The sequence below is a fragment of the Choloepus didactylus genome, chromosome 20 (assembly GCF_015220235.1).
Source record: "Choloepus didactylus isolate mChoDid1 chromosome 20, mChoDid1.pri, whole genome shotgun sequence".
In the NCBI taxonomy this organism is placed as follows: Eukaryota; Metazoa; Chordata; class Mammalia; order Pilosa; family Megalonychidae; genus Choloepus; species Choloepus didactylus.
Window position 1 is genome coordinate 11,846,633 of NC_051326.1, and position 18,419 is coordinate 11,865,051.

Sequence of the window (18,419 nt, forward strand, 5' to 3'; positions counted from 1 at the left end):
ATTTCACCTGTCATGGCCCCAGGACCATCACCTTGCTGCCAGGATGTAGAATCATCCCCATGCCAACTCCTTTTGATCAGGAGTGGCTGCTTGGGGAGCAGTGGTAAGGACTGTAAGGCCAAAGCCACATTCAACATGATCTGATGAACTACTCTGTCAGCAATATCAGGAATGAACAAGAGAAGGGAGAAACATGACACTCTATTCAGTGTATCTGCCAACCCTGAGCGCCATGAATTTCTGTGCTTTCACATGCTCAGGAACCCCAGATGACTTCTGCCCTGAGACACAAGGGCACAGAAAGCCTTTATTCTTCAAACTATAACTGAAAGATTTCACCAGTCATAAATCTTCAAAACATTCTTCAGCTACTTGGTGACAGACACAGACTTAGGCAAAATAATTTTCTCTTTTTGTGAAAAATTTGTTTTTTCTAGAGATGAATTAAGCACTTACCTCTACAAGTTGTGATTTGTCATAATCTTTACGATGACGGTAGATGCACTGACTAAGAAGAGAATATAATCTCTCAAGTTGATCAACTGCCAGATTGTTGCTTTTATCTACCAACAAATCAAGCAATCTCTAAGGAAAATGAGAAGAGAATAAAATAAAGTTTGATTTCATTGGTCAAACCGAAACAGTTGTATTTGAGTGGCTATGCAATAGGCATCAATAAGGCTAGGGCATAACAACGACATCTGATGTTAGAAGATTTTAGGACTTAGCTCACTACCAAGACCATTCCTTTCTCTCCAACCCCTCAAAACACATACAACTCATTTTTATTAAAATCACTGACATTCCTGTTAAAGTATTTATACTCCTATTAAAACAAGAACTTCCAAAATGAGTTTTATCAACTGCCTACAATCATATCCAGATCTCTTTCTGCTCATTTTATACCTGGCTGGAAATGGCTATGCTTACCTGCAATCTCTCATGATCAACTATAAGAGGTGGCACAGGCTCAGATGGCTCTTCTGGAACCAGTTCCAGGTTTGTCGTTTTTGCCTGCTCTAAAATTAACTTACGGTATTTCTTTACTTTAGAAGCACCTACAATTGAGAGAAGAAAAAAGCACTGCAGCAAGTTAAAAAAATATCAGGCTTAAACAATGACAAATTATTTTACCCACCACAAATCTTTTTTGGAACGAGGAAGGGTGTACGTATTCTTTAGGTGAATTTTTGGTGAGAATAAGTAAATTAAAGAGAACTAAATTGCAACCATGAAAGGCAAGTCATACCAGAATATCATCTAGTACACAAATTCACCAAAGGGATGATAAAGTCAATCTTCACTTCCAAGCTCTGACACATAAATAACCTTCACCTCTATGACAGCATCATTTTAAAATCTGAAGCTTTGAGAACTGGAAGAAGGAAAGCAACCTAGAAAAGCAGATACTAACACAAAGTGGGGCCAACCTGTCTACACATTTACCTCCCAACCTATAACATTTCCTCCAGTTTTGTCTGAAATCTCTCAGTTTTTTCTAATACTAAAAGTCTTTTACAGATTAGTCTGAGCTATAACATTTTTCTCCTAAAAAAATATAAATCCACTGTAAGTATAACAGGCTAGTGTTCTTTCCTACCTTAGTGTGGTTTAGTCTAATCTAATTCTTCCTAACGTCTTGCTGAGACCAACCACACTGAAAAAAAACAGATGTTCTGAGTAGGGGGGTGAACAAAATTTTACCGCATTGGGCACTTCGTAAGGTAGGGAAGATAGGTAGACTTTTGAGACCAACACTCCCCAAAGCAAGAGTAGTCAGTCTGAGAGAAGTCTGATGGGGAAGGAACAGAAAGACAAACTTGCATTATGTCAGGGACACTATTAAGGAGAACTCCTTCCTCCATTCTGAATTAACTACCCCTCTTTAAACTCCTCCTCCTGCTCATCAACGCCTGCTCCACAGATAAACAGGAAGAGAACTAAAATGCTGCCTTTAAAAATAAATACCACAGTATACCAGAGAAATTATATATTAAGCAGCCTTTATAGTTCAATAATATATGCTAGGCTTCTTGTTAAGCCCATGCGGATCCTCATTACCACATCCATGGACTTCTAGAAGCCGAAGAACTTAGATTAGGGACCAATGCACGAGGTAATACTTCCCTGACAATTCCAAATCAAAACTTCAAGTAAAGCTTTTACTCAGCATATTCTCTTAAAGTCTGTAAATCGCAAATTGAACATAATATTAATCTTAAGATTTTCTGCAAGCTTACCATAATCTTAATGTAGTATTAAAATGGACTCCTTCCCACTACACCTGATCTGCCTCATAACACCTTAGATTTCTCCCTGTTTCCCACTCTCTCATTTATTATTTAACTCTAACTTTAAACACATTTTTAAAGTTCTATCTATGTGATAGCCCAGAATAAATACTGCTCTTAAAACTATATTCTATTATCAAATATTGAGGAAAAAGAATGCTTTTAACAGGTAGCATTTAAGAACAGTAAATCTCTCTTTACCGAAAAAAATTCTAAAGCTTTGAATCATACTGTCCTACTTTCTTATTCTACTAGAGGGCTCAAAAGAAAACTGGAAGCAAAAATTTTCCCAACTAGCCCAAATCCCAGGCTAAAGCTGTATATTCTATACAATCTAGAGAACAAGGTAAAATTTCAAGATAACTATTTGCCCAGGAGGGTAATGTATACTTATTGAGCAGAAAAGATATCCAACTCACCCCATCCCACTCCAAGCTAAAGAATAATGATAAACAAAGGTGCAATTAATATATCTAATTTATTTAATCACTAGAATAACACCCTAAATAACATCTGAAGTTTAACTTAAAAGATGAAATAGCAGGGTTTGAGTGTCTGACTAGCTCAAAGTCCCATGATTATAATGAACACAGAGCGGTGACTTAATATAGGTCTATGTGACTGATAGACCATACTGCTATTAACATCTTGGTCTTCTCTGTCTACCTCACACCAATAACTCTGTTTGAATTCCATCTTCTTAACACCTGTGGATTTACTCAGCTTTTAGTCATAAATCCCTTAGGAAAAGGATATCAGGTGGAAGGCAGAAGTTTAAGCAACTGGGAAGGCAACACATCCTGGACCAAAAACTCTCTGAAACTTTCAGCAAAATTTAGTATGTATGGGTATATTTTTCTAGGGCAAGGGATGAAAAGTTTAACAGATTCTCAAAGGGGTATAATTATTCACCAACTGTTGCCAGCAAGGACCAGACAAAACATGCAATGAATTTACTCTGAAATTTAAACCTTCAGAGAAGATTTTTAAAAATATTAATTCTACCTTCTTTATCCAATTCTGCGTCTTTAACCTCCGTATCATGGCCAGGTTCTAACTTCTCAGTATTGCCACATTCCAGTGCATCTATTTTCTCAGGATCATCTCCATGATTTTCATTCAAATTTTCTGGATTCTCTTTTGACTGGTCCTCCAGAAGAAACTTTTGTTCAGAACTACATTTATCTCCACCACCACAGAAAGAAATTACTTCAGCTTTGCCATTCTGACACTCCAGAACTGGTATTCCTTCAGAACTGTCAGTGGAGGCCTCACCATTTAGACAGTTTCCTTTAAGGAAAGGCTCTTTCCTGGATGTCTGCTCTGGATTTAGAGAACTGCTGCTGTTGATGAGGAGGGATTCATTTGAACTTTCTTCTTCAGTAGACGCAAAATTTTCTTTTGTGCCTGCTCCACTGTTAAGCTGCTGCCCCTGCTCCATGTCCATGATGTCACACGATGACTCATCATTGGTCATAGATAAGTCTCCAGTCTCCTCTCCATTTTCCTCATGGCAGTCAGTGCTTACCTCAAACTCTCCATTCTCTAGCAATTTTCTGTCCTCCGTATGGTTCTCATAGTCTGCAAATTTGGTGTCTTCTTCATCCTTTTTTAAATTATTGACTTTCCTTTTCTTAATAATTCCTTTACCCCACTGTGATCGCCGCCTTGATTTTCTCCGAACTCGAACTGTTTTATAAGAAAGGGAAAAAGATATGTAAAACTTGAAATACAAATACACATCTTGCAAGTGTTTATTAAATAGGATCCAAAAGGAAGTAAACCCACGCACAAACAAAAACTTCTTAGCCCTTGACAACCATGCTGATTAATCCTCACAACCTACAACTGGAATTGATATGAAGTTAGGCATGATATCTGCAGAATGAAATTTTTAAAATTTACTTTCTATATGAGTTTACTCAGTGGTCATCTATTCTATTTCCCTAGAATCTAATATTACTTTATAGCTGTTTCTAATTCCCAACATCAAGGGGCAAATAGATACACTATATACAACATACACAATATATACAAATGCACATAATATATACATTTAAGGAATGATTGTGTTGCCAGGCTGCCTGGAAGGTTTGGGATCATAGCCCTGGTTTTCCACCAGAAAGGTGAGGCTTTGCCAGTAAGATCACCCCCAAAAATAGCTCCTAAGCAATGAAAGGAAATGAAGACAAGGTCCAATAGATCAAGACAGACTAGTTATGGGTATTATACCCACAAAGAAATCTCTAGTGCCTCTCCTTCATCACCCACAAAAGTCCAAGGATGGTTACAGGGACAATTTGGTCAACCAACTATTAGTTTGTTCTAGCACAGATGGCTCACCTAGCAGCATCAATTTCTTGTAAAGCAGTCACTGGAGACTGTGTGGGAGAACTGAGTCTTCTGTTATCAGGGCAACAATATCACCATTAACCAAACACTGAAAATAAATATTTGGTCAGTTATATGGAAAGAGAGACCTACAAAAGATGTAAGGAGTATACTCTTAGATGCCAGAACCAATCATGAGCTTTCTGAGGGGACAGCTGAAGCTTCCAGGTGATGACAGACCCAGAGACTTTTAATTTCCCATATATGTATCAAAGGTAGTCAGTTAGGCAAGTCTACCCTGTCATTCTATATATAAACAAGAAGTCAACTTTTATTTGCTATTTGGGACACTTGCATAAAGAAGATTTAAATACAAAAATCAGTAAAGTAAACCAATTAACCTAAAGCCCTATTATTTCTGCAATTCTAAGTATCAGTTTATTGAAAATGAACCGTCAGAGAATAAAAATAACCCATTTTTTTCTGAGGCTATGAAAGTAATAAGTCAAGTCTGGCTTCATTAAATAAGACAATATATATTTTTAATATGTCAAGGCTGAAAAGCTTCCTGAACAAAGACACTTTTAAAAGAAAATACAAATATGGGATCACCAAATGTAGATTCTTTAATCCACAGTTTAAAAATTGCTTTTTAAATAATCATTCCATAAAGTTTCACTGACACTTCATCTGTGCATGGAACAGATGGGAATATGGTCTTCTGACAAATATGGTTCTTACATTTCCACTACTTAATATGAACATCATATAATCAACAGTGTTTAAAGTTTAATATTTCTTTCATCCTTTCATTTTAATCCTTACTATCTAAATATACCAAGGTAGCCATAAGAAATAGGCAAATTTCATTATAAATCTTATTCTTTCTTATCTAAGAAAATATATATACCGAGGGTTTCTGAAATCAATTCCAAAATTCAAGTTATTTAGTCAACTGGTTTTAAATATATTTTTCCTTCAAATGTACTATCATTATAAGTGTCTCTTCATTCTTTTTTCCCATATTAACTTATATTTTTACAATTTACAGTTAATAGGGTAATTAGCATGAGGAAAAATTTGTTAAAAGCCAGTTCATATGTTAGGTGATGGGCACTCATAAGCATTCAATAATTATATGGAAAACCAATTCAGTTCACATTAAAGGAAAAAAAATGTTCAGCTTGCTGTGTCTCTAAAAGGTGGGAGCTTTTAGGTTTTACTACCTGATAAGACACTCCTGAAACTGTGACCTCACTTTCCAACTATATAACCAAAAGTACCAGAGGTTCTCTTTTTCTCTCCTCACTAAGCCATAGAATTAACTCCATGGCGAGAAGAGGCTGAATTCTGCTCAATCAAGAGCCAGCTCCATTACTTTACATGTAGTACATTAAGCAAAGGCTAGGAACCTTATTGAAGTAAGTTTCCTTCTAATATTTTCATCGCAGTTAATAAGAGAGAAAATGTTCTCACTCTTTGGGAGGTAGAACTGGAGGTATTCTTCTACTCCTTACATCATTATTTCTAAGGTTAGTATAATTTTGGCAAACTAAGAGAAACTGAGCATATAAGCTCCATGAGAGCAAGAATTTTTGTCTGTTTTATTCACTATTGTATCTCCAAAACATTTGACACGTAAAAGGAGTATATCATCTTTAATATACCATTTTCTTGTTCAGGGATGCCCTGTGTGAAAAGTGCATTTAGGAGTACAATCTTTAGAGTCAATTTTATGTCAACACTGAGCTTATTTCTAAAACTAAGACTGTAGGGAAAGCAACTCTCCCTAAGGGACACTTAGATTTATGATTTAAGTTAATGTAAAATAGACAATTAATGTGTCATGTATGCCATCTACTGGTGAGAGAAAACAAAACTCACATTTCTAGATTCAAAGAACATTTTTAATATTTTAAGGAAATTAAACTGCTTAAAGCAAAATATTCAATGAATTTTAATTAGTAAATATTTGTATCCAGTGCAGAGCATGTAAGGGATTTCAAAGTTTAAATTAGAGTGCTGTGTTACATAATCCAAGTCATGATCTAATATACAACTAGGCCAAATCAGTTTAATCTGTTTCCTGGCAACCAAATGCACCAGTAAGTCCTTCAAACTTTCACACATATGAATGCTATTTATCAAAAAGAGGACAAGTTAAAAAAAAAAAAAGAAGTGGGTATGGTTCATTTATTCCAACTCAATACCATTGAGAAAGAGCATATTAAGGCCAGCTTTACTGAAAATCGGAGCAATATAATCACCTTTACACTGGAAGAACAGCATGCTATCTTCAAAGGAAGGCTATCTTCAGTGAAACAAGGATTATATTAGAAAGATTCTGGGTTTACTAATATTTGTTTTTTAGAACTTATATAGATCAACATGGATGAAGAAAAATGAAGAAAACTTAGAACACTGAATTTTCCCTCTCTAAATAATCTTGCTCAAGCAAAACTAGATAAAGAAGGCTGCGTAGATTTTTGCAAACTGAACACAAAATATTACCTCAGGAAAATCAACTTCCTACTGCCAAATCAGACACTCCTGTGGTAGGCATTTCCATTTCCCAACATAAAGAGAACATCTCGCATAGTGTACAGCAAGGGGCGGGGGATGGGGTAGACAAAAAGTCTATTGCCTCAAAATCTCCATCCAAAAACCCAAATTTGAAACTGAAAATGTTTAAACCTAGTTCAATTACAACAGCAAGTGCTAAAGGGGGCTAGAAAACAGCAAATAAGGCTAAAGAAATACAGTTCTGATTTAGCATCTTACCCCACAAGCTCTTCACTTCTGAAGATAAAAGATTAAAAGAGCTGCATGAAAGCAGCACTTTGCTTTGTGTACCCATTTCCTAACAAATCTGCATCATCCTCAGTTAGTCCCACTACTGGATAACATGATTTCATATACTCACATGCACATTTATTTGCAGAGTTGTGCCAGACATCCATTGGATTTCTTTGTTTGTGACGAAATGCCTCTTCAACTCTAGTTTCTGTCTTCCGAGCTCCAGTACTGTGAGGATTTATTTGTTCTGCTGTTACCTTTAAGCCTGCAAACAGAAGATAAGCAATAACTATTTAAATATTCCTAGCTACATAAACCAAGAAGGTTGAAAAAAAAAAGTCTGAAATACAGAACAGAGTTTTAAAGTCATTAATTATACTAGGACAGTTTGCAATTCTGATGGAAACAGTGTTTTTTTTGGTTTAAGATGAGAAAGAAACTAGATATAAAATCATAAGAATAAAACAACCCAGCAGGGCCATGCTTACATTTAATCCCCCAAAGAGCCCTAATTTTACTCATCTTAATTTGCAAAAGGGACACACTTCACATTATTATGACTGTAGGTCGGCAAGATTGCATATTGTCTAAAAGTCATGATTTCTGCCATCTTGAATGTGTAAGTGTTTACAGGGCCACTCAACTCTGTTCATACAACCTGTTTCCATCTGATATCAACATCAAATTGAAGTAACTTGAATTTTCCTGCATTGATCTTCCTAAGAATAACTTTTCCATCTCAGTTTTCTTCACTAGATTTCTTTCTTCTTACACTAGTCATCACATTACCCACGAAGAATCATTTATGCCTTCAGCTCCTACTGCCACTGTAGCAGCCTGGAGTTCCGCACCCATCCCACCCCACCCCAACCCCCCCAAAAAAAACATGTTCTTAAATTCCTACAAGTGTGGATCCATTGTAAATAAGATTTCTTTAAGATGTTACTTCAGTTAAGGTGAGGTCCAAATGAATGATTTGGCTTTAATCTGGATTATGGCAGTCTTTTATAAGCAGAGTGAAAATGAAAAAAAGAGAGAAGCCCTGAGAAGCAGCCAGAAGCTAGAAGTCAACAGAATCCAAAACAAAAGAAGATACCACCATGTGCACTGCCAAGTGACAGAAAAGCCAAGGACAAATGATCACCAGCAGCCATCCCCAGAATGTCACAGTCTTCCGGGAAAAAGCACTGCCTTGGTGATACCTTGATTTTGGACTTCTCCTAGCCTCAAAAACATGAGCTAATAAATTCCTGTTGCATGGTATTTGTTTTAGCAGCCAAGAAATGAAAACAACCATTATATAATAATTCCCAAATCTATATCTTTTGCCAAAATACCTCTTGAACTTCTTACCCACCCATATAGCCAACAGTCCATTTGATATCTTCAATTGGATATCTTAAAGATAGGTCAAATTAAAGATAACTGGTTTATCTTTCTCCATATACACAAAAACTGTTATTATATTTTTCCTATCTAGATTGGTGGTATTTGCATCTAACTAAGTCATTTAACGAGTAATCTGGAGCCAATTTCGACTTTTTCTTCCCTTCACAGAGTCCCCCACCCTGCAGCTACATCATTTATATTAATCCTCCCCATCTCTATTCCCACTTCACTAATTAAAACCCTGGACTATTCTAGTGTGGCTTTTTTTTTCCTTCCCAACAGCTTTACTAAGGTACAATTTACATAAAAAGCACCATTTTCAGTGATTGTATACATAGGATGATTGTATGGTATATGAATGTATCTCAATAAAACTGCATTAAAAAATCACTCATTTTAAGCATACAATTCAATGATTTTTGGTAAATTTATAGAGTAATCTGAGTTTAGAAAACCAACACAGGCATCCACTAAAGCCTCACTTTTTTGCCTCTATAGATTTGCCTTTTCTGGGCATTTTAAAGAAATGGAATCATACATGTGACCTTTTGTGTTTGTTGTCTTTCACTTAGTATAATGTTTTTGAAGTTCATATTGTAGCATGTATCAGTACTTTTTCCTTAGTACGGCTTAATAATATGCCACCATATATATATACCGTGTTTTGTTTATCCATTCACCAGTTGATGAACATCTGGGTTCTTTTCAGCTTTGGGTTATTATGAATAATGTTGCTATGAACATCTGTGTACAAGTCTTTAAGAGGGCATATATTTTCATTTCTCTTGGGTAGATTCCTAGAAATAGAATTGCTGGGCGGTACAGTAAATCTACATTTCACTTTTTAGAAAACTGCCAAACCATTTTCCAAACTGGCTCCAGCAGCTTTTTAATCAGTCTCTCATCTTTCAGCCTTGCCACATTTAGCCCATGCCATATACTGCTGCCAAAACAATCTGACCAATTCATTCCACTGCTTAAAATCATTCAGCAACTCCTACTGCCTATGACAATGGTTCTCAAACTTTAGTGTACAAAAAAGGACCTGAATAGTTTGTTAAAATGCAGATTCCCTGGGCTTTACTATCTCAGAGAATCTAATTTACTAGGTCTAAGCTGTTGTGGATAATAGGCATACACATTTTGAGAAACATTAACCTACAATATGAATTCCAAACTCCTTAGCAAGGCACTGATTCATTGAAATATTTACGAAAACTTGTTATATGCCAGAAACAGTTCTAGAGCCTGGAGTAGAGCTATGAACAAGACATTCAACCCGCCTGCTGCTACAGCACTTTTTTTTTTTTTTTTTTTAATCATCATTTTATTGAGATATATTCACATACCACGCAGTCATACAAAACAAATTGTACTTTCGATTGTTTACAGTACCATTACATAGTTGTACATTCATCACCTAAATCAATCCCTGACACCTTCATTAGCACACACACAAAAATAACAAGAATAATAATTAGAGTGAAAAAGAGCAATTGAAGTAAAAAAGAACACTGGGTACCTTTGTCTGTTTGTTTCCTTCCCCTACTTTTCTACACATCCATCCATAAACTAGACAAAGTGGTGTTTGGTCCTTATGGCTTTCCCAATCCCATTGTCACCCCTCATAAGCTACATTTTTATACAACTGTCTTCGAGATTCATGGGTTCTGGGTTGCAGTTTGATAGTTTCAGGTATCCACCACCAGCTACCCCAATTCTTTAGAACCTAAAAAGGGTTGTCTAAAGTGTGCATAAGAGTGCCCACCAGAGTGACCTCTCGGCTCCTTTTGGAATCTCTCTGCCACTGAAGCTTATTTCATTTCCTTTCACATCCCCCTTTTGGTCAAGAAGATGTTCTCCGTCCCACGGTGCCAGGTCTACATTCCTCCCTGGGAGTCATATTCCACGTTGCCAGGGAGATTCACTTCCCTGGGTGTCTGATCCCACGTAGGGGGGAGGGCAGTGATTTCACCTTTCAAGTTGGCTTAGCCAGAGAGAGAGGGCCACATCTGAGCAACAAAGAGGCATTCAGGAGGAGACTCTTAGGCACAAATACAGGGAGGCCTAGCCTCTCCTTTGCAGCAACCGTCTTCCCAAGGGTAAAACTTATGGTAGAGGGCTCAACCCATCAAACCACCAGTCCCCTATGTCTGTGGTCATGTTAGCAACCATGGAGGTGGGGTAGGCGAATACCCCTGCATTCTCCACAGGCTCCTCAAGGGGGCACTACATCTTTTTTTTTTTTTTTTTCCCTTGTTTGTCTTTTTTCTATTTTTTTTTTTTTTAACTTTCCCTTCTTTTTTCAAATCACCTGTATGAAAAAAAAAGTTAAAAAGAAAACAAACATACAATAAAAGAGCATTTCAAAGAGACCATAGCAAGGGAGTAAGAAAAAGACAACTAACCTAAGATAACTGCTTAACTTCCAACATGTTCCTACTTTACCCCAAGAAAGTTACATAATATAGCAACATTTCAGTGAACTTGTTCCTACTACAACCATCAGAAATTAACAGACCATAGTCATTTCTGGGCATCCCCAGAACGTTAAATAGCTTATCTGTTCTTCTTGGATTATTGTTCCCCCTTCCTTAATTGCTCTCTACTGCTAGTTCCCCTACATTCTACATTATAAACCATTTGTTTACATTTTTCAAAGTTCACATTAGTGGTAGCATATAATATTTCTCTTTTTGTGCCTGGCTTATTTCGCTCAGCATTATGTCTTCAAGGTTCATCCATGTTGTCATATGTTTCACCAGATCGTTCCTTCTTACTGCCGCGTAGTATTCCATCGTGTGTATATACCACATTTTATTTATCCACTCATCTGTTGAAGGACATTTGGGTTGTTTCCATCTCTTGGCAATTGTGAATAATGCTGCTATGAACATTGGCGTGCAGATATCTGTTCGTGTCACTGCTTTCCGATCTTCCGGGTATATACCGAGGAGTGCAATCGCTGGATCGAATGGTAGCTCTATATCTAGTTTTCTAAGGAACTGCCAGACTGACTTCCAGAGTGGCTGAACCATTATACAGTCCCACCAACAATGAATAAGAGTTCCAATTTCTCCACATCCCCTCCAGCATTTGTAGTTTCCTGTTTGTTTAATGGCAGCCATTCTAACCGGTGTTAGATGATATCTCATTGTGGTCTTAATTTGCATCTCTCTAATAGCTAGTGAAGCTGAACATTTTTTCATGTGTTTCTTGGCCATTTGTATTTCCTCTTCAGAGAACTGTCTTTTCATATCTTTTGCCCATTTTATAATTGGGCTGTCTGTACTATTGTCATTGAGTTGTAGGATTTCTTTGTATATGCAAGATATCAGTCTTTTGTCAGATACATGGTTTCCAAAAATTTTTTCCCATTGAGTTGGCTGCCTCTTTACCTTTTTGAGAAATTCCTTTGAGGTGCAGAAACTTCTAAGCTTGAGGAGTTCCCATTTATCTATTTTCTCTTTTGTTGCTTGTGCTTTGGGTGTAAAGTCTAGGAAGTGGCCTCCTAATACAAGGTCTTGAAGATGTTTTCCTACATTATCTTCTAGGAGTTTTATGGTACTTTCTTTTATATTGAGATCTTTGGTCCATTTTGAGTTAATTTTTGTGTAGGGGGTGAGGTAGGGGTCCTCTTTCATTCTTTTGGATATGGATATCCAACTCTCCCAGCCCCATTTGTTGAAAAGACCATTATGGCTCAGTTCGGTGACTTTGGGGGCCTTATCAAAGATCAGTCGGCCATAGATCTGAGGGTCTATCTCTGAATTCTCAATTCGATTCCATTGATCTATATGTCTATCTTTGTGCCAGTACCATGCTGTTTTGGCAACTGTGGCTTTATAATAAGCTTCAAAGTCAGGGAGTGTAAGTCCTCCCACTTCGTTTTTCTTTTTTAGAGTGTCTTTAGCAATTCGAGGCATCTTCCCTTTCCAAATAAATTTGATAACTAGCTTTTCCAAGTCTGCAAAGTAGGTTGTTGGAATTTTGATTGGGATTGCATTGAATCTGTAGATGAGTTTGGGTAGAATTGACATCTTAATGACATTTAGCCTTCCTATCCATGAACATGGAATATTTTTCCATCTTTTAAGGTCCCCTTCTATTTCTTTTAGTAGAGTTATGTAGTTTTCTTTGTATAGGTCTTTTACATCTTTGGTTAAGTTGATTCCTAGGTACTTGATTTTTTTAGTTGCTATTGAAAATGGTATCTTTTTCTTGAGTGTCTCTTCAGTTTGTTCATTTCTAGCATATAGAAACATTACTGACTTATGTGCATTAATCTTGTATCCCGCTACTTTGCTAAATTTGTTTATTAGCTCTAGTAGGTGTATCGTTGATTTCTCAGGGTTTTCTAGATATAAGATCATATCATCTGCAAACAATGACAGTTTTACTTCTTTTCCAATTCGGATGCCTTTTATTTCTTTGTCTTGCCGGATTGCCCTGGCTAGCACTTCCAGCACAATGTTGAATAACAGTGGTGACAGCGGGCATCCTTGTCTTGTTCCTGATCTTAGAGGGAAGGCTTTCAGTCTCTCACCATTGAGTACTATGCTGGCTGTGGGTTTTTCATATATGCTCTTTATCATGTTGAGGAAGTTTCCTTCAATTCCTACCTTTTGAAGTGTTTTTATCAAAAAGGGATGTTGGATTTTGTCAAATGCTTTTTCAGCATCTATTGAGATGATCAATTGATTTTTCCCTTTCGAGTTTTTAATGTGTTGTAATACATTGATTGTTTTTCTGATGTTGAACCATCCTTGCATGCCTGGAATGAACCCCACTTGGTCATGGTGTATGATTTTTTTAATGTGTCTTTGGATTCGATTTGCAAGTATTTTGTTGAGGATTTTTGCATCTATATTCATTAGGGAGATTGGCCGGTAGTTTTCCTTTTTTGTAGCATCTTTGCCTGGTTTTGGTATTAGATTGATGTTAGCTTCATAAAATGAGTTAGGTAGTGTTCCATTTTCTTCAATGTTTTGAAAGAGTTTGAGTAAGATTGGTGTCAGTTGTTTCTGGAAAGTTTGGTAGAATTCCCCTGTGAAGCCATCTGGCCCTGGGCATTTATTTGTGGGAAGATTTTTGATGACTGATTGGATCTCTTTGCTTGTGATGGGTTGGTTGAGGTCTTCTATTTCTTCTCTGGTCAGTCTAGGTTGTTCATATGTTTCCAGGAAATTGTCCATTTCTTCTACATTATCCAGTTTGTTGCCATACAGTTGTTCATAATATCCTCTTATAATTTTTTTAATTTCTTCAGGATCTGCAGTTATGTCACCTTTTTCATTCATTATTTTGTTTATATGGGTCTTCTCTCTTTTTGATTTTGTCAGTCTAGCTAGGGGCTTGTCAATCTTGTTGATCTTCTCAAAGAACCAACTTTTGGTGATATTTATCCTTTCTATTGTTTTTTTGTTCTCTATGTCATTTATTTCTGCTTTAATCCTTGTTATTTCTTTTCTTGTACTTGGTTTAGGATTGGTTTGCTGTTCATTTTCTAGCTTCTTCAGTTGATCCATTAGTTCTTTGATTTTGGCTCTTTCTTCCTTTTTAATATATGCGTTTAGTGCTATAAATTTCCCCCTTAGCACTGCTTTTGCTGCATCCCATAGGTTTTGGTATGTTGTGTTCTCATTTTCATTCGTCTCTATATATTTAGCAATTTCTCTTGCTATTTCTTCTTTAACCCACTGATTGTTTAGGAGTGTGTTGTTTAACCTCCAGGTATTTGTGAATTTTCTAAGTCTCTGATGGTTATTGACTTCTAATTGTATTCCATTGTGGTCAGAGAATGTGCTTTGAATAATTTCAATCTTTTTAAATTTATTGAGGCTTGTTTTATGTCCCAGCATATGATCTATTCTGGAGAAAGTTCCGTGAGCACTAGAAAAGTATGTGTATCCTGGTGATTTGGGATGTAATGTCCTGTAGATGTCTGTTAAATCTAATTCATTTATCAGATTGTTTAGGTTTTCAATTTCCTTATTGGTCTTCTGTCTGGTTGATCTATCTATAGGAGAGAGTGATGTGTTGAAGTCTCCCACAATTATTGTGGAAACATCAATTGCTTCCTTTAGTTTTGCCAATGTTTCTCTCATGTATTTTGTGGCACCTTGATTGGGTGCATAGACATTTACGATTGTTATTTCTTCTTGCTGAATTGCCCCTTTTATTAGTATGTAGTGGCCTTCTTTGTCTCTCAAAACATCCCTGCATTTGAAGTCTATTTTATCTGAGATTAATATTGCTACACCTGCTTTCTTTTGGCTGTAGCTTGCATGAAATATTTTTTTCCATCCTTTCACTTTCAATTTCTTTGTGTCCCTGTGTCTAAGATGAGTCTCTTGTATGCAACATATTGATGGTTCATTTTTTTTGATCCATTCTGCGAATCTATATCTTTTAATTGGGGAGTTTAATCCATTTACATTCAACGTTAAAACCGTGAAGGCATTTCTTGAATCGGCCATCTTATCCTTTGGATTATGTTTGCCATATTTTTCCCTCTCTCTATTAATATCCTTTATTGTACCCATACCGAATCTCTTTAGTACTGAACCTTTCTCCAAGTCTCTCTGTCCTGTCTTTGTTTCTCTGTCTGTAGGGCTCCCTTTAGTATCTCCAGTAGGGCAGGTCTCTTGTTAGCAAATTCTCTCAGCATTTCTTTGTCTGTGAAAAATTTAAGCTCTCCCTCAAATTTGAAGGAGAGCTTTGCTGGATAAAGTATTCTTGGCTGGAAATTCCTCTCTCTCAGAATTTTAAATATATCGTGCCACTGCCTTCTCGCCTCCATGGTGGCTGCTGAGTAGTCACTACTTAGTCTTATGCTGTTTCCTTTGTATGTGGTGAATTGCTTTTCTCTTGCTGCTTTCAGAACTTGCTCCTTCTCTTCTATGTTTGACAGTGTGATCAGTATATGTCTCGGAGTGGGTTTTTTTGGATTTATTCTATTTGGAGTTCGCTGAGCATTTATGATTTGTGTATTTATGTTGTTTAGAAGATTTGGGAAGTTTTCCCCAACAATTTCTTTGAATACTCTTCCTAGACCTTTACCCTTTTCTTCCCCTTCTGGGACACCAATGAGTCTTATATTCGGACGTTTTATATTATCTATCATATCCCTGAGGTCCATTTCGAGTTTTTCAATTTTTTTTCCCCATTCTTTCTTTTATGCTTTCATTTTCCATTCTGTCATCTTCCAGGTCACTGATTCGTTGTTCAACTTCCTCTAGTCTTGTACTATGAGTGTCCAGAATCTTTTTAATTTGGTCAACAGTTTCTTTAATTTCCATAAGATCATCCATTTTTTTATTTAGTCTTGCAATGTCTTCTTTATGCTCTTCTAGGGTCTTCTTGATTTCCTTCATATCCCGTACTAGGGTCTCATTGTTCATCTTTAGTTCTTTGAGTAGCTGCTCTAGGTGTGTCTCTTCTGGTCTTTTGATTTGGGTGCTTGGGCTTGGGTTATCCATATCGTCTGGTTTTTTCATATGCTTTATAATTTTCTGTTGTTTTTGGCCTCGTGGCATTTGCTGACCTTGATAGGGTTCTTTTAGGGTTTGTAGACCAGTTGAAGTCCTTATCTCTAATTTATCAGATCTACAGCTTCGTGGAGTACACTTTCTCTAACTAACCAGCAGGTGGCGTCCACGAGCCACCTGTTCTCCACAAGCCAGATCTCCCCTGCTTAGCCTTTTTGGTGAGTGGGGGAGTGAGTCTTGTGGGGCCCAATTGGTGTCCCAAGCTTGCGTGTGTAGTTGGTGTTGCCTGCCCTGTATGTGGGGCGTGTTTCTGGGCAGTCGGGGAGGGGGGGTGGCCCTAACAATCAAATCTCCCTGATGATCCTAGAGTTTTAAAGCTACTGCAATAGTCTAATCCTTCAGTTCAGTCCTGCCACAGTTTGTCTCTGCCACTGACCCACAAGTCTTTGGTATTGGCGTATGGCTCCTGAGACTTGCAAGTGGGCCCCTCTTCCAGGCTGTGCACCCCGGGTCCTCTGTTGAGGGATGACTGTGCTATGTCACAGGTGAGTGCCGTCCCCCCAGGGCAGTTCTGGGCTGCTGGGCTGTGTTGGGAGGCTCCCAGTCTGCTCAAATGATGGCTGAATGGGGCTCTGTTAATTCACACTGCTCCCCCTTCCCAGCTCTGGGACATTCAGCTGAGGTTGCAGGGAAGGCTAATGTCCACGCCCAGTTTTGTGGTGTGTGCCTGTTATTTGAAGCACTTCCGTCACACTGGGTTGTCTGGGGCAGCTCTGGGCTATGGGGCTGGCGATGGGCAGGAGTGTTTCCTGTCCACCAGGATGGTGGCTGTGAGCGGACACCCCCCTTTTCTTGGGAAGTTGTGTTGTTTAGTGAATTTTCTCAGCCACTGGATTATTGCCTTTTGTCTCAGAGCTCTCTTAGTTCTGCTCTTGACTTGACGTGCCCAAATTTCAATTCTTTGAAGCTTTCTGTATTGAGCTTCTTAGAGTAATTGTTTTAGAAAAAGCAAAAAGGAAAAAAAAAAAAAACAAAAAACGGCCCTCCTCAGAGATCTAATGGGTTATTGAAATGCTAATAGACAAAGCAACCAGGGCCATTAAGGAAAGGTGCCCAGGGCAGAGAGATCAGCCTTGCTTCGGGATTTGCATATGCGCCTCAAGGCCTGATCTCCGCCCTTCCCCTTTCTGTGTTCACCAGAACTCCAAAAATCCTCTGCTTTTACTTTGGAGCTTCTCGTGTTGTTTTCCTTCTATGCCCGTCTCCTCTCTGCTGGGCTGGCTGCTCTCAGAGTCTCTGGTGTCTGGCCTCAGTCTATAGATTTCGCTGATCTCAGCAGTTCCACGTTTTCATGAGTGTTGTATGAAGTATGCCCAAAGACAGATTGCTCTGTGGTGTCCAGTCCACGCAGTTCCTGGCTTTTTACCTACTTTCCTGGAGGAGTAACTAAAACGTACAGCTCACCAGTCTGCCATCTTGCCCCGCCTCTCTGATGTAATCTTCTACAGCACTTTTATTGCAAATAAGGAAGAAAGAGACAACAAAAAGACAAACAGCAAAATGCCAAGTGCTATGATTACCAGAGCCTATATAACATTAGGTCCTCAGGGAAGGGGTCTCTAAGGAGACAGAAGAAAAGCTACTCCATAGTTTTTATGCCCTGGTTCCAGCTCACCTTTCAGGCTCTATCTCTCACCATTCTGTATATGTTTACCTATATCAGTTTACATTTCTTCCAACACATCAAGGTGTTTCACACCTCTGTGCCTTTACACATGCTATGTTTCTTCTGCTTGCAACAGCACCTCCTTTCCTGCCATTTGTCTTCCTTTCCCTAGTCTACTAAGGAGAATACTCCTATATTCATTCCCCAAACTCTGATCAAAATGCTGAGTTCCCTATTAGGAGAGTGAAAATGTCAAAAAAGTTTAAACCTTTTCATATATATGAATGTTTATCCAAATCCTTTAAGAATAGAAATCAATGATTAACAAAGACACACTCCTGCAAAAGACAGTTCACTAAGAAACACTTTATATCCACCATTTACAACAAAACTTTCACAGCAAGTAAAGTTTTATAATATCTTTTGGAGTTTATGTGACATATATTGGTATCAGAA

At 37.7% G+C, this 18,419-nt stretch overlaps 1 protein-coding gene across 8 annotated transcripts in view; it reads right to left on the reverse strand.

Moving 5' to 3' along the window:
- The window catches only part of ATAD2B (ATPase family AAA domain containing 2B), a 207,189-nt gene that overhangs the window by 6,384 nt on the left and 182,386 nt on the right, over positions 1-18,419 (reverse strand). For all 8 annotated transcript variants that reach the window (XM_037812951.1, XM_037812948.1, XM_037812949.1 and 5 more), the window contains 4 exons: positions 7,546-7,683; positions 3,297-3,980; positions 931-1,058; positions 457-585 (listed from right to left, as the gene is read on the reverse strand). In XM_037812951.1, the coding sequence (XP_037668879.1) occupies positions 457-585; positions 931-1,058; positions 3,297-3,980; positions 7,546-7,683 (1,079 nt within the window). The remainder of the gene's footprint in view (positions 1-456; positions 586-930; positions 1,059-3,296; positions 3,981-7,545; positions 7,684-18,419) is intronic.